The 15007-nt window shown below is 35.3% G+C and overlaps 8 protein-coding genes across 8 annotated transcripts; 3 read left to right on the top strand and 5 right to left on the bottom strand.

The window, feature by feature from the left end:
* Positions 1–411: 411 nt before the first annotated feature.
* I206_101690 (uncharacterized protein) lies at positions 412–1350 on the top strand (the record flags this gene model as incomplete). The annotated part of the gene is made up of 4 exons (XM_019158047.1): positions 412–452; positions 553–993; positions 1072–1223; positions 1298–1350. The coding sequence occupies 4 exons, from the start codon at positions 412–414 to the stop codon at positions 1348–1350; spliced, it is 687 nt and encodes a 228-aa protein (XP_019008660.1).
* A 247-nt stretch (positions 1351–1597) lies between these two features.
* Positions 1598–2527, bottom strand: I206_101689 (uncharacterized protein; the record flags this gene model as incomplete). The annotated part of the gene is made up of 6 exons (XM_019158048.2): positions 1598–1635; positions 1695–1764; positions 1840–2176; positions 2240–2268; positions 2331–2347; positions 2425–2527. The coding sequence occupies 6 exons, from the start codon at positions 2525–2527 to the stop codon at positions 1598–1600; spliced, it is 594 nt and encodes a 197-aa protein (XP_019008661.2).
* Positions 2528–2847: 320 nt separating this feature from the next.
* Positions 2848–4624, bottom strand: I206_101688 (glutathione synthetase; the record flags this gene model as incomplete). Its single annotated transcript, XM_019158049.1, has 4 exons — positions 2848–2885; positions 2949–3757; positions 3836–4054; positions 4119–4624. The coding sequence occupies 4 exons, from the start codon at positions 4622–4624 to the stop codon at positions 2848–2850; spliced, it is 1572 nt and encodes a 523-aa protein (XP_019008662.1).
* A 336-nt stretch (positions 4625–4960) lies between these two features.
* On the top strand, positions 4961–7618 carry I206_101687 (uncharacterized protein; the record flags this gene model as incomplete). The annotated part of the gene is made up of 11 exons (XM_019158050.1): positions 4961–5639; positions 5735–5785; positions 5846–5912; positions 6013–6105; positions 6167–6260; positions 6317–6431; positions 6492–6716; positions 6766–7041; positions 7104–7218; positions 7290–7401; positions 7478–7618. 11 exons carry the CDS (start codon positions 4961–4963, stop codon positions 7616–7618), a joined length of 1968 nt encoding a protein of 655 aa, XP_019008663.1.
* Positions 7619–8140: 522 nt separating this feature from the next.
* Positions 8141–10052, top strand: I206_101686 (uncharacterized protein; the record flags this gene model as incomplete). The annotated part of the gene is made up of 3 exons (XM_019158051.1): positions 8141–8593; positions 8738–8797; positions 8868–10052. The coding sequence occupies 3 exons, from the start codon at positions 8141–8143 to the stop codon at positions 10050–10052; spliced, it is 1698 nt and encodes a 565-aa protein (XP_019008664.1).
* Positions 10053–10236: 184 nt separating this feature from the next.
* I206_101685 (uncharacterized protein) lies at positions 10237–10572 on the bottom strand (the record flags this gene model as incomplete). The annotated part of the gene is made up of 2 exons (XM_019158052.2): positions 10237–10346; positions 10419–10572. The coding sequence occupies 2 exons, from the start codon at positions 10570–10572 to the stop codon at positions 10237–10239; spliced, it is 264 nt and encodes an 87-aa protein (XP_019008665.2).
* Positions 10573–10990: 418 nt separating this feature from the next.
* On the bottom strand, positions 10991–11902 carry I206_101684 (uncharacterized protein; the record flags this gene model as incomplete). Its single annotated transcript, XM_070202437.1, has 1 exon — positions 10991–11902. The coding sequence occupies one exon, from the start codon at positions 11900–11902 to the stop codon at positions 10991–10993; it is 912 nt and encodes a 303-aa protein (XP_070058538.1).
* A 398-nt stretch (positions 11903–12300) lies between these two features.
* On the bottom strand, positions 12301–14550 carry I206_101683 (uncharacterized protein; the record flags this gene model as incomplete). Its single annotated transcript, XM_019158053.1, has 8 exons — positions 12301–12577; positions 12645–12905; positions 13007–13113; positions 13179–13366; positions 13425–13472; positions 13558–14231; positions 14285–14387; positions 14463–14550. 8 exons carry the CDS (start codon positions 14548–14550, stop codon positions 12301–12303), a joined length of 1746 nt encoding a protein of 581 aa, XP_019008666.1.
* Between the last annotated feature and the right edge of the window lie 457 nt (positions 14551–15007).

Here is a 15007-nt window from a genome sequence, read left to right as displayed (position 1 = left end):
AACGGGATGCGACATGTAGGTCACTGTCTAAGGGGAATCAAGGATGCAGAGATGAACACATAATGAGGTATCCAGTCGAGTTATCAAGTTCTTTCATCGATCTTAGGAGATGCAGTCAATCGTTTGGTATATCAAAACAAACTTATCTATTAGCTTGTTGATGAAGCATGTCACGTGATACATATAATGAATGAATTCTGATTTGGCGGCATGCACCACATGCTACTTATGCTACTTGATTGATACTCGTATGGTCAAAGATAACGTAAATCATTATCCTTTTCATTTTGTAATTATCGTTCTCTTCACAAGAGCACCCAGTTTACAGCGACTCCTCCATCCCAAGAGTACATAGAGAGCAAACAGCACAAAAAGAACTTGATTACCAAATTCTCACACTAATCTGACATCATGGGTCGAGAAGGCGCACCAAAATCATCCAGAGGACGAGGGTGAGTTCCTATCACTGCTTTTCATATACTCCCTTACTATCGTTCTTCGTAATTAACCATGAAACGAAATCTTACTAATTACCCGATACTTCTATTGCAGAAAATTCAAGGTAGCAAGAGGAGGTGGAAGACATTTTTCAAGAGATTTAGATCCTAGAAATATTGAAAAATCAGAATCATCTTCATCAGAAGAAGAATCATCAGAAGAAGAAACAGATGATGAAGGAATTAATGCAGCTGCACATGCAGCTGAAATTGCAGCTTTAGCACCTGAAATGAAAGTTGTTAATTTAAAATTAGGTAATACAGAATTAGCTGAACCTGAAGGAGATGAAGAAGAATTAAGTAGAGCAGAAAGAAGAGCTAAAAAAAAAGCAGAAGCTGAAAAAATAAAAAAAAACGTTTCTATAAAAGAACCTAATTCTGATTCTGAAGAAAATTCAGATGATGATGAAGAAGAAAAAAAATCAATTCAACAACAAAATAAAAAACAAATTAGTAAACCTTCTCCTGCATCTGTACAACAATCTAGAAAAGAACGGTGAGTTAAATTGTATGAACTAAAACCAAAAAAAGATGATATTTTCAATAGAAACTGATTTATATGATCAATGTTCAGTGAAGCAGCAGATAAAAAAGCAGCTCAAGATAAATATCAAAAATTACATGCTCAAGGTAAAACAACTGAAGCTAAAACTGATTTAGCTAGATTACAAGAAGTTAGAGCTAGAAGAGAAGCTGCTGCCAAACAAAGAGAAGCTGAAGCTGCAGGTTAGTTGTACCACAGACTTTCTCATTTGAATTTAGATGTAAAATTGGTAGCTGACGTGTATGAATTAATTTAGAGGCTGCAAAGGAAGCTGCTGCTAAGAAAGAGAAATTGTCAAAAAGGATTTAGATCTCCATTTCTCCCATCTCATTTGCATATCCTGTAATTGCAGTTCTCACTTGCCTACTACTTTGCCGATATCTCACAGCGATCTCGTAGATTAGTTTTATAGCCTCACAATGTATCATAAAGATAAATCTTGCTCATTATGCTGTAGATGACGAAATTGAGCATTTATATATTGATCATATGTTTATGTTGCGATTGCCAAAAGCATACCATATTTACTTCTACTCCATATGGTTTATAAAAACAATCATATCTCAACTTCATGAATCATCAATTGATGAGGAGCTATTGAGCCAAAACATCGTTAGCTTGAATTATTATATTATATTCTCATTTGGACTTACCACCTTCTTCATCAAATTCTTGTCCTTCAGAAATATAACCTAATTTTTCGTAAAACGGAATAACAGGTATCTATTTTGTTTATTTTCAATCTTTAGTTATAGTAATTCCAAATAGGTGATAAATGGAGACTTTTAATAAACTTACTTGAGAATGACATTTAATTTTTATAAATTTTTTTCCATCATTTGTTTTAATTATATTTAAATTATTTGATAAATAATTAGATTTAATCCAATTATGCATTCCTTCAACTAATATTTTACCAAATCCAAATTTTCTAAATTCTTTATCAATTGCTAATCTACTTAATTTTGATGTTTTTGGAACATATCTTATTGTACCTATTGGTTTTTCTGTAGTTTGTTTATTATTTGTTATTGATGATGATGATGATGATGATGATGTTGAGTTTATACTTTGTTCTAAAGGTGGAGATGGAATTGAAATACTAAGTAAAAAATGAATTGAAATTGGATCATATCTATAAAATCAGAATGCAATTAGCCTTCAATGTAGATTATTGAAAATTGCAAGGAGTATTTACTCGTCTATCTCTGTTTCTAGTGGGAAACCCTAAATGATGTAATTAACAATAATCCTTTATATGCTTTAGTATCGACAAATAATTATCTCACCTGCTCAACGGAAAACACTAATATGTATAACGAAATTTCATTAGCTCTACATTTATCATATTTCCAATTACAAGGATATATAATATGAATTCACCCTCAATCCTAATATCATAACAAGCTTCAATTTCATCTTTAGTTTCCGCAACTTTCAGTGTGAATGGAGGTCGGATTTTAGAAGACGTGGAGGATGAAGACATCTTTCAGGTTCTCTTTTAGAGGCGAAATCGACTTGACAAGTTATGAAAGTAAGATACCTACTGAATGTATACAAATTAATAATTCAAGATAATTTCAGTCAGCCTGTAGAGCGAAGATCCTAAGCCTCACGCGTTCCAACTTTGCCGCTGCCGCTTGTTGCCGAGAGATCAGTTTATCAGATTCGACCGTAGGCATCTACTCAACTATACATCGAAACGACTCAGGGTACTCATTGGCTCTTACGTAGTCTCAATGACATGGAATGATATGCATATGCAAAGTAAATGAACAAGTCCAATCTATACTGCCTCTATATTATCTAATCTATCAATAAAGGTGAATCTATAGAACTTATACCTATTGAAAAGAAACGCCATTCATCAGCAATATTTACGCAACTTTGATCAAAATTTCACTAACCAATAGCTACTCCACCTTCATCACTCTCCCTTCCCTTTGTTCTCAATAGTGTTCCAGCCGTCGAAGTGATATTTTGACTTATATCACCACCGAATAGTGAAACTCCATATACACCTAATTCACTAACTATATCCGAATTTCTCGAATGATTATCACCTCCTTTTACTAAATGATTTCTAAGTCCTTTAGGAGGTTCAATTAATTCCATTAAAATGTATCCTTCTTTTTTACTTGGTTCACCTTCTTCCTCGGTTTCAGCTTCTAATCCTTTAAGGATGATTGGAACGTTTTCTCTATAAATATTATTTCCACCTCCTTCTCTTTGAGGTTTTAAAACAAATCTTTCAGAATGTTTAATAGCTAATTCATAAGCTTCTTTACCAAATTTAGAATCATCCATGGGATATAATCCAATCCAAGATGATCTTAAATTATCTACATCTATCTGTGTTAATTTTCCAGCTCCAATACCAAATCCTACATCAGGTCTATCTTTACCTAATAAGAAATCTTCAAGAACTCCAGGTTCAGATAAAACTTGTTGAATTTTTTTAGCTCCTGATAATTGTAATGCCATTGATGGACATTTTATAGCTTTACTTTTTTCTAATAATATTCTAGTTGACCATTCTGACGAAGTTGGATAATCAGTAGGTGTATATGCTGCTCTATAGTAGATGACAGCAACCTCTTTGGATGCCGAGGAAGGTAGTAAAGGTGAAGGGAGCAGTAATTTCTTAGTAGTAGGTTCGATCGTAGCCAGTGATGAGAGTTCGGAGAATGTATGTCGGATCACTTGTATACCGTGGCTACATTATTCAAAATGTCAACATCTCGTGCAGTCTACATCATTCCGATAGTATGGGGATAAGATGAAGAGCGCATACCTCTCCAGCAGTTCGTATTCCAACCATCTTTGATCAAATACATTCCTCTCGCCCTCTTGGACGACAAACATTATTATAGCATCCTTTTCATCATATGCTTTCCAACCTTGCGCCAATCCTGCTGCGAGGTTCTTCAGGGGTTCATTCTGGGGGAAATTCGCTGAATTCGCCAAGTGAGGAGATATCGAGTAAAATCCATCTGTTGCTTTTTGTAGGTATCTGCAGGAGATGTTTTTTTAAGCTTTAGGCCAACATGATCATTCGCAAGATTGTTGGAACTTACTTGTGCATTTCAGTCGACCTTTGACTTAAGGCTCCGAAAGAAGCAGCAATAGTATTGAATTCAACTTGCTTTATACTCAATTCTTCTTCCTTTGCTGATTCATGTAATAAATAATCTGATCTAAATAAACCAAGTTGAAGTTGTTGAATTAAATCATTTCTAATTGATTTCCAACCTCTCCATAATTCACCTTGAAAAGAATCTACTTTAGATACACTTCCTCCCATTACTCTATCTAAAAATTCCCAATCAAGTGTTATCCTTGCGTATAAAGCATTATATAAAGGTTGTAATGAAATAGCTAATTCATATAATTTTCTTGGGAAAGGTGTAGGTAGAAGTGTTAAAGGGGCTGATATTGCTGATTTTGGTGGATTATCTGATTGAGGTGGTAAAAGTGTGAAGCCATGTGATAAGGCGTAAGTTGATGACAAGAGGATTAGCTGTTGATGTTGTTCTGGAGAGAGAGCAGGAGGCCATGCTGGAAGAGTAGTGGAGACAGACATGGCGTAGAACTGGTATAAGTGGACGCGAGGATGATGACTTGAGATGTGGTAGAAGGGTACTTATATCTTTGTTCTTTGTTTGTTTAAATAGTACATTGCAGAGTACGGATTTATCAGCACGCCATTGTTATTCCAGGCGCCGATTGATTATCAGGTACCGTTCATCCCCTCATCTCCCGGCTAATCTAAAGATCCCTCCACCATGTCTCAACACATCAGTACACGCTTTCTTCAAACTTTGAAAGCAGTATACATTGTTCCTACATCCTGTTGGCGAAGTCGTGGACAACGAATTTAGCTGTCACACTAGATCAGCTTGAAGCTGAAATTGTAATAATGCCTTCATCTCCTCCTTCTTCATCTTATGTCGAACTCCCTTCATCTTCTTCCAATACTCAAGTCATCACCCAATCTAGCGGTATCCCTTCTTTCCCTCCGACACCCTCACGAACAACTTCGAAACTCTCAATTACGTCAGTCGATGCTCATTTGTCTCCACCAACAGAAACAGATCGTAGACGTCGGTCTCATTCGAATCCCAACATAAGGGCAAAATCACCAACACCTTCTACACCTACAAAGTATAGTAAACGATCACAAAATGGATTACTAAATGTTGATCCTTTCTCGGGTGCTATGACAGTTCGTACGAAATCGTCAGTATCAACAGCTGCTTCTTCTATGAAATCTGTCTCAGTTTTTGACGGTGTACACACTACACCTTCACCTTCTTCTGGAGATGGGACTCCAACTTCGGGACTGAGTAAGAATTTCGACAATTTGGTCATAAAACAATATGATGATAGCGAAGTGAGGGCATCTCAAAGCAAAAAAGGTAAAGAAAAAGCCCTCGACATTGATGTAATGGAGGAAGAAGGTGCGGAAGGTGAGATGAGTAGATCTACGAGTGACGTGAGGAAGGGATTGAGGAATTTAGTTAGAAGGGATACGGAGCAGAAGCATCTAGACAAAACGACCGGAGACCAGAAAATGATACCGAGGCAAGGTTTAAAAGGTGAGCATGTGTGAAGTATTGTCATTTAGAGCGCAGGTCTTCGGGTCTTGCAGCCGTAGGAGAAAAGCTAATACTCTGTCTTTGAACCATTACAGATACCAAGGATGACCCTCACATTCTCAACATCACTCAAAGCTCGGCCAATCGTGAGTTGATCTATCCTTGGTCATGCAAAATTTGATATGATGTCTGATTTTTTGGGATAGATGTCATACGATACACGGCCAGACGTTATTATGTGTTGACAAATGCCGGGAAGCCCGTCTTCAGTTCGTACGTGCACGCACATTGCTGGTGTCTCATATATCCTCAATAGCCAAAAGCCGGCTCCGGTTTCTGGATGCGATATGACTGATTTTCGTTGACTTGGTAGGCATGACGACTCATCAGAGGATAATATCACCAATTTAATGGCTATAGCATCGACTCTGATATCCATATTCCAGGAAGATGACGACAAGATAAGGTATGAATTAATCAATGTCCAGAACACTCTGCAATCGGCTGAATGATCGGACATATCCTAGGTCCATCGTCAAGGGAAATTCAAGGATCGGGTTTGTGCTCAAGTCCCCGTTATACCTCTTCGCAATCAGCGATTGGGGTGAACCAGAGCATGTGGTGAGTCAGGCCGACCGATCCCTTGCCTCAATGACTTGTTAACATCTTTCCGTCAGCTTCGTTCGCACCTTGAGTATATCCACCTACAGATACTATCGGTGGTCTCTTCGACACAGCTCTCTCGCGTATTTCAGAGAAGGAGTAATTTTGACTTGACCAGATTGTTAGAAGGTAGGTCAATCACAACCAGTGTGTAAAGTGATTCTGAATGTCCCACCTTTGAACCCACAGGTACCGAGACTTTCCTCCACAAACTAATTGACCATTCACAATTCGATTTCAGCTATCTTACAGCTACATTGCAACCTTTGAGAATGAATCCCGCTACAAGAGATGTAGCTGGAGCAGCACTCATGCCACCTAGCAAATTCAAGGATTTACTTTACGTGCTGTTGATCGCGGACGGGCGGATTGTAACCCTTCTTCGACCCAGAAAGCATGCTGTTCATCCTTCTGGTGAGTGAATGCAATCCTCGAAGAGTTCCAACTGATGCTCTGGATTTAGATTTGCATCTCCTTTTGAATACTCTTGCATCATCGGCTACACTACGATCTTCCGAAACTTGGTTACCTATATGTTTCCCAAAATTCAATCCAGCGGGATTCGTTCATGCTTATATTAGCTACATGACTGAAGACGTCGGATTAGTATTCGTCAGTGCAGATAGAGACGCATTTGAAGATCTGAGACAATGGAAATCAATTGTTCTTGAGAAATTGGAGGTCGATAGGACTTTATCGAAAATTTCTGATGCTATACCATTGCATCCTTACACAGTTTGTGCGTTCGTTTCGGCCTTCTTCGACTGCTCTCAAGCTGATTCCATAAATGTTTTGACGTAGCCGCTATTGGATGTCCTGGTCTACTTCATTTTATCTATAAATCTCGACAGTACATCCAAATCACCCAACCTGAATGGGAAGCGCCTTATGTAGAAGATAGTATAGATCGTAAGAGGTATGTCGTTCCCCCTCGTACTTTTAGCGAAAGTCATTGTAGCTAATCTTCCTCATCCATCTGGATCGCAGATTGATAACTCTATATCAAAAATTACACGATGTTGTACATGCTCGTTCCGGTCAAAGCGAGACATACAAATTGGTGTATATGCGTACTGAACATGAAGCATGTTTAGCATGGGTACGTATGGTCCTTTTCGGCTTGCTCCATATGTTGTCTCTCTATTCTACTCTACTGATGAGACTGATGCACGCAGTTGACCAAACCGTTCGAGCTTTATTTGACTGTCTCACCGCAACTTTCGAAATCCGCTGTAGTGTCTACGGCCAATACCGTTGCTAAATGGGTCCTAGCGGAGGAAGGAAGGGTATTCTTGAAGGATGCACCTGTGTTTTAAGTAGACATCATATTGGTATGTACTGTGCAAGTACCTTTTTCATTCCACATGTTGTACATTCAAGTAGTGTAAAGGTTGTATGCATGATATTTCTTCCAATTATGTGATGTTTGTTAGAAACAGAACAATGGAACATGTCCCACATGCCTTGATGGACATTTTCAAAGCATTGTTCTCTACTTCATTTACCCTGAATATACATTCTTACCTAAAGTGGTAATTTTCGACTGTAACGCAACGGACCTTACGAGTTGCGACATGATTAAATAACCCCTAATAAAGGTTGATTGAGCATTGATGTTTTCTGCTTCTTTTTCCTTCCCAGCTTTATTCAATTCTCAAATTTCGTTCTCGCAATTGCGCATTCGCGTTCTTGCGCGATATCGCTTCCCCTTCGCATTGCGCGTATTCTCTAAATTGCAATTGACTTTTTTTATTTCCTTTATTAATTCAACAATATCCTTTTTACGTTACGTTCCGTCGGAAACATCTTCCAATCCCGACGGAAAATATCAAGATAGAATGTTTTCTTCACAAGATCAACAAAAGTTCACTATTAATCCACCTATAATTTCAACTTCATCTTATATACCTTACAAACCTTATCAATCTATAAAAACGAACGAAATTAACGAAAGGAATTTAAACGATTCATTTAATTATAATAACGATATTACCGGTTCTTCTAAAAATACGATTTCAGGGTTAAATTATTTAACAAATAAAAATAATAATCAACTTAATAGAAATCATTATAATAAATTATTTAACTTATCTTTAACCTTAATTGATGGAATTGATAAATTTGATAATGAATTATCAAAGGAACAAAATGAATTTTTAAATAAAATAAAAAAGTCTAATCAAATTTATATTTGTCGTTTTCGAAATTCTTCGAAAAATCATCATCATCATCATCAACAATATGGTAATTCATGTAATGCGAAATTAGGAAATTATGAAAATTTATTAAAGGTTAGTTAAATCGTTTTAACTAAAAAAGACGCGATTGATTTTGTTATAGATGCACAACATCGAAATATACATGCATCATGCAATGAATGAATACATGAAAGAATAATTTTACTGATTATGCGATTTTATTAATTTTTTCTATAGCATGTAGATATGCATTTACGAAATACATATTTAACTTATCAATATGATACAAACCATTTGGTGAGTTTAATGATTCCTTCATTTTAAATGCATAAAATATTTGAACTGAATTTATTTGAGTTGAAAATAGTATCATTGTCAATGGGGAACATGTCGATATTATTCAAATTCAATAAGAGAATTACAAGAACATTATTTAAATGAACATTTAAAAATTGAATTAAAATGTATATTTAAAGGATGTAAAGAAAAATTATTAAAAACATCATTAATAGGATATGAAAATTCATATTCAAATTTTGAAAATTTAAATTTATCTTTATTATCACATATTGAAGATGAAAGAAAACATCCTAAAAGATTATTTAATGAAAATTTATTATCATTACGCTCAAATTTACAAATTAAATTAATACCTAAAAAACCAACTTTTATAGATTCAAATTTAGAATTACCTCCTTATATGATTACTATACCTCCTATTTTATCAAAATCATTTTCAATAAAAATTCCTTCATCTCCTTCTCCTTCTCCTTCTCCTTCACCTGATCCTATAAGTTTACCACAAACACATTCAATACCAATATTAGCTAAACGTTTTATAAAACAACAAGAATATGATAATTTTTCTTTTCAAAATTCTTGTTCTTCTTCTTCTTCATCTTCATCTTCTTCGAAATTAAAATCAAGATTTAATGAAAAAGAAAATCAAATTAAAATTAGTAAAATGATGAAAATTATTTTACCTAATAGAAATGAAGAAATTCCATTTTGGCCATTATGTGGAGAATCAATCTCATTTGAATCAACTGGAACTTTTTCAGGAAGTATTTTTCCTTCTACAATTTTATTATCATCAAATGAAGAAAATGAAAATAATAACGATAAAGAAAAAGATAAATTTGGTAATTTTATTATACCTTGTTCAGATGAATTTAAAAAATTAAAATTATCAATACGTAAAAAAGGTTTAAATAAAAATGATAAATTATGTTTAGGTAAACCTAAATTAGGTGTTGGAATTTATATTTGTAATGATAATAATAATAATGAAAAAAAGAAATTAAAAAGGAAAAGAATAGAAAATGAAATTAATGAAATAAATCAAATTGATATTAAAATTTTAAATAATCAAAAAGTTATTGAAAATTCAACTTTAAATTCAATAAATGAAAATAAAAGATTTCACCCTGATCAAATTAGAAATTCTGCAATTCAATATGCTATTCGTAAAACAAAAAGATCAATAGGATTTGAAATGTGGAAAGAAGTAATTAATTTTGAAAATGAAGGTAAATATTTCGAAGAGTTGTAATTATTGGTTAAATTTTTGTATAGTCGACTTATATAGCTCAAAAGAAGATTTAAATTTTATTCGTGTTGTAAAAATTTGTATATACATCATAAGATACACTTTGGTAATCGTTTTTGTATAAATTATATAAGCATTAATCATGATAATGTCATTTTATCTTCATGTATCTATCTCATTAAGTTCATTATTTTCGTTTTCTATTTCGATTAATTTTCAAGACTTGTTTCTCATTCTGCTTTATTGCGTTACGCATTTCTTCCCTCTTTCGCTTTTTCTCTGCTCGTCTTTCCAATTCTGCAAAGATAGGAATATTAGCTGTTTTGCTTTGGAATACTAAAAGAATCATTAATAATGCACTACACTTACCTGCTTTAGATTGATGTGGACGAATTACAGTGTTTTTCTTGGGTAAAACAGTATCATACAGATCATCGAGAATTGATTTTTCCTTGTTGATTGCTAGTGTGGGTTCGGGTGGATAAAGCGTATTCAGACGATGAGTGAGTACTAAGAGATTCATAAGGTAGAAACATCAGTTGGGATTTACTCAAAGAGAAGATCATCTACAGTTTCTGGTCAAATTGAAAAGTCACTCACCATCAGAATCGTCTGCTTTGTAGATTTCCCTTAACCTTTCATCGGTTCTTTTGACTAAGCTGCAAATGCGAAATTATGTTAGCTGATATTTTGTGAGATATTGTGAGTGGATGGTTGGAATAGGGCGGTTGTAGAAGTGTTGAGAAAAGGAAAACATGTTTTACAAGCGAGAAGATGGGAGGAGTATTGAGATGGATTCGAATATCAGAGGAGGTAGAACGGAAATTAGACCAGTGGGAGGAGTGGAGAAGGGAGAGGGTAGATGAGCATAGGAAGGGAATCAAACAACGCTAAATTTCTGATTGTCTGATAGGCGATTAAGTGTAGGATGATAGGTCAACTCACGGTAAAAATTCCTTTTCCAAACTTGCAGCACCTAAAACACCAATCCAATCAATTGGACTCATATTTCTTCTCTTTTTACCAATATCAGAAGGTCTAATAATAGCTAAATTTAAAAGTACATTATTAATTAAATTTAAAGATGATTTAATAAGATTTTTTGAAATATTATCTTCTTCTAAATCAATTTCAATTTCAAGATTTTCATCATCATCATCATCATCATCATCATCATCATCAATAATTAATTGATTAATTGATTCTTGTTCTTTAGAATTTCTTGAAATTTTTCGAGGAGAATTATAATAAGGATGTTTTAAATTATTTAAACGTATATAAAGATTTATAAAATTTTTAATAATTTCTTTTAATTCAAAAATATTTGAATCATAATTATTTAATTCAAAAATTGGAATTGGCCATCTAATTGATTCTCTATTTTCATCATTTTTTGATTTTTCAATTTTTAATTTTTTTTTATTTAAATTATTATTATTAATAATAATTTCAGATTGATAAAAAGGTTTAAAATTTAATCCATCAATTCTTTTAAGATTTTTCTTTTTTTCATTTGATGATAATTTTTCAGTTTCTTCTTCTTCTTCTTCTTCTTCTTCAAATTCTTGAGGATTACAAATTTCTAAATCTTCAATTTCTTCATTCTCATTCTCATTTACATTATTTATATTAGATAATTGTCTAGATAAATCATTTTTTTCATAATTTTCTATTTCTTCAAATAAATTACGATAACTTGCAAATTCTTTATTTAATTTCATTTTATTTGAATCTCTACGTTTATTTATTGAATTTGATGCTAATCCTGATTCTGATGCTGATGCCGATGCTGAAATAGGTGAAAATTCTCTTGAGATTGATTCTCTTGATGATGAAACAGGAAATCCAACCATTTTTGTTATATCTTTGAGCTTCTTATTTTATGCTCGGATGTGAGGTTTTATTCATGATCATTTTGATGATGTGTGACTTCACAGGAAGTGTTGAAGGTAATATGCAAAATGATGAATACAATTGTTGAAAGAGCACAAACAAAAAGCGAAATATGAATTCGCAACGCGGATCATCAAATTGGCTTAACCGGGTGTTTTTTTTGTCTTTTTGTCATTTCGGGCAATTTATGCGTTTTAGTGATAATCATTCAATTATACGTATGGGAGATTCAGTCGATTTTATAAATATGGGGTCGCAAAACCATGCATTCTACAAATATGTAAACAACATCTACAATGGTATGCATATTCAATGCTGGAGTCAATACAGAATAATATGAATGACACATGCAACACAATCACACTTCAAACCAATTCATTCTCCGACTTCCTACTTTGTTCTGTGTATGCTGATCAATCAGCTCTTTCTCTTCCATCCGATTCAATTCGTATCCATCGTTATCAGCATCATCAATTGACCCATCATCAAAGCTCAACGAATTATCTTCGAGACTACCTTGCTGTCCTTTTCGATGTTGAGGGATGATTCCACACCTCAATTCAAGCGTTAATTCTCGTAATTTATCGAAATGATCAGGATTATAATCAAAGAAGTGACCCGCTCGTCCATCGTACCTGTTCAAAGACGGTATCAGCATCATATACTCTGTACCACAATAAAACCCGCGAAGACAAGAAATACCTTCTTCGTCTTCCAGTAGGCCAAAAAGCTCCCAATACTCCTAGAATCGTTATATCAGTATCTTCACCTAGGAAAAGATTTTTCAAGTTTTTGCGCCATCCTAAATTATACACATTGATTTCCCTAGCTTCGAATTTCAATCGTCTGCGCTCGTCCCGTGTGAGTAGATAGTCTGCTTTCCATTGAACGTCTTTGGGTATCTCGTCAAGAAGTGCTGATGGATAGGCATGAGTGATATTTTCCAAGGTGGTCTGGTTGTTTCTGCGAGCGTCGGGTTAAATTCTTTTTAGCATTTTGGGATTGATGGTGATGGCAACGCTCTTCCATTACCGTATCGAAATTAGGAATTTGAATTCACTCACAAAGTCAAATACCAGTGAAATACCACCAATCCCCCTACTGCAAGACTCATAAATCCGCCCATGACCGTCAACATCATGAATATGGCAGGAGATATACCTAATTCATCCTAAGGCAAGGTCATAATATTATCAGCTGCAGCACGAAAAAGCTATTTGTTAAGACAAAACTCACGCTCCACGTGTCATTGGTTGCTATAGCAGTGGTGTCGATACTAGTACTGTTTCCTTCTATCTGAATCGGTCGATACGGTAATGCTCCAGACGGATCTTGGAAGAATCGGTACGTCTCGTAGCCCGCTTGGAAGGTTGCGTAAAGGCCCAAAAGTAAAGCGTAATTGATGAAGAGGAAGAAAGGCTTGTCTACAACGGTCAGATGTTCAGCGTTAGAAGATAGAGGAAGTAAAAGGTCGCAACGTACAATTGTGATATCCCACGCAATTGCCAACCCACGGACAATGATGATCCACTGTTCACGACCAAATTTCAGCTGTGTATAATCGATTGACGGACTGGACAGCTATATGTGAGGATATCTATGCACGCCAACTCACTCTTCAATACACACTGTTCACAGTGTCTACAATGATGACATCTATCTGGTTTCCAGCCCTGGCATTTCTTACACCAACGACTTTCTCCATTATTACTCTTCGCCATCAAACTTCTACTACTTTCACTCTGTCTTGCTTCTGAGCTCAACAAGGGCGCTTCAACCCCGGTAGTATCTTCTATTGTTTCAGCAATTTGTTGCACTTGGGTTTCTTCCAATATGTCTTGATCATCCTCTCCCGCATCTACTGCAGTAGTCGGTATAAACGGGCTTTTAGCGCTCAAAGGAAATGGTGAATATTCCGAATCGCTCTCGTCGCTTTCGCTTGTTGTTGAGTTCGGCGGCGGCGTGTAGCTTCTTGCTTGAGGTATGGGCAAAGGGGATGGTCTATCTTTTCCGATTCTTGTCGTAATCCATTGTTCATTTCGTAAATATCTTAAAGGGACATTATCGTCGTCATCGTTGTTGTCTTCATCAAATTCGTTAATTGGAACATTTCCAGTGGTCGGGTCAATACTGTTTACGCCATATTCCGCAGGTCGCGTACGGTGATAATTGAGATGTGATGGTACCATAGAGGGTGCAAGTGACTGATCAGGAGTGCCAGGAGATCGATTCGCAGCAGTCGCCAAAGAGATGAGCGTTAAAATCAATAAAATATTATATATAATTACTCTACCAAGTTTTGTCAGCTGAGGGAGCGGATCTCCAATTCTTTTACAGCTCACTGTGCGAGGAATCTACTAATTTCTCTTCTTTTCAATAAAACTTCCCCAACTGAGATGAATAACGTGAATAATATCCAAGTTGTAATGAGTATGACATAACTGACTAGAATGAGCAGCACGTCAGCTCTTTGGCTCTTCTGATCCAGAAATTGAGGTCACTCGAATAATGATCACTGACAGTAGTATGGGAGTTTGGTGACGAAATTATCCAATTTGCTCCGCTTCGTTTTCTTTCGATTGCCAACATCGGTATATTCGCTTACCATTTTATCTATATTTGGTGAATACCTTCCATAGGTGGGTGCATTATCTTTCAGTCATATCCGTCTGATTTTCTCATTATGCGGGCTAGTCCTTTTCAAGTTGACCTTGCTTATGATTTCTCATAGGTGTCGAATAGACTCCAAAAGGAGAGTATTGTTGATTTTTGACCTTCTTTTGAGTTATTTGATATCTCCTTTGGTAATACAATTCATCACTGGTTTCATCATATACCAAAAGATAGGTCAAAGCCCGACGGTCCAAAGCTAAAGTTAAGTTTCACACGGTAGACAGACAATTGTCACTCCAGCGGAAAGAAAAGAAAAGAATAAACACGTGGCAACATTTCTAGCGCATCTTGTAAATTTCTTGCAAAAATAACGAAAACCTCATACTCATACGAGCATTTCATCATATTGTTGAAATACTTCTCCGTCATAATCAACATTTAATCATCGCATA

This window comes from Kwoniella pini, chromosome 2 (assembly GCF_000512605.2).
Source record: "Kwoniella pini CBS 10737 chromosome 2, complete sequence".
Taxonomy (NCBI): Eukaryota; Fungi; Basidiomycota; class Tremellomycetes; order Tremellales; family Cryptococcaceae; genus Kwoniella; species Kwoniella pini.
Note: the sequence above shows the minus strand (reverse complement) of the source record. Positions and strands in the feature narration are given on the sequence as shown.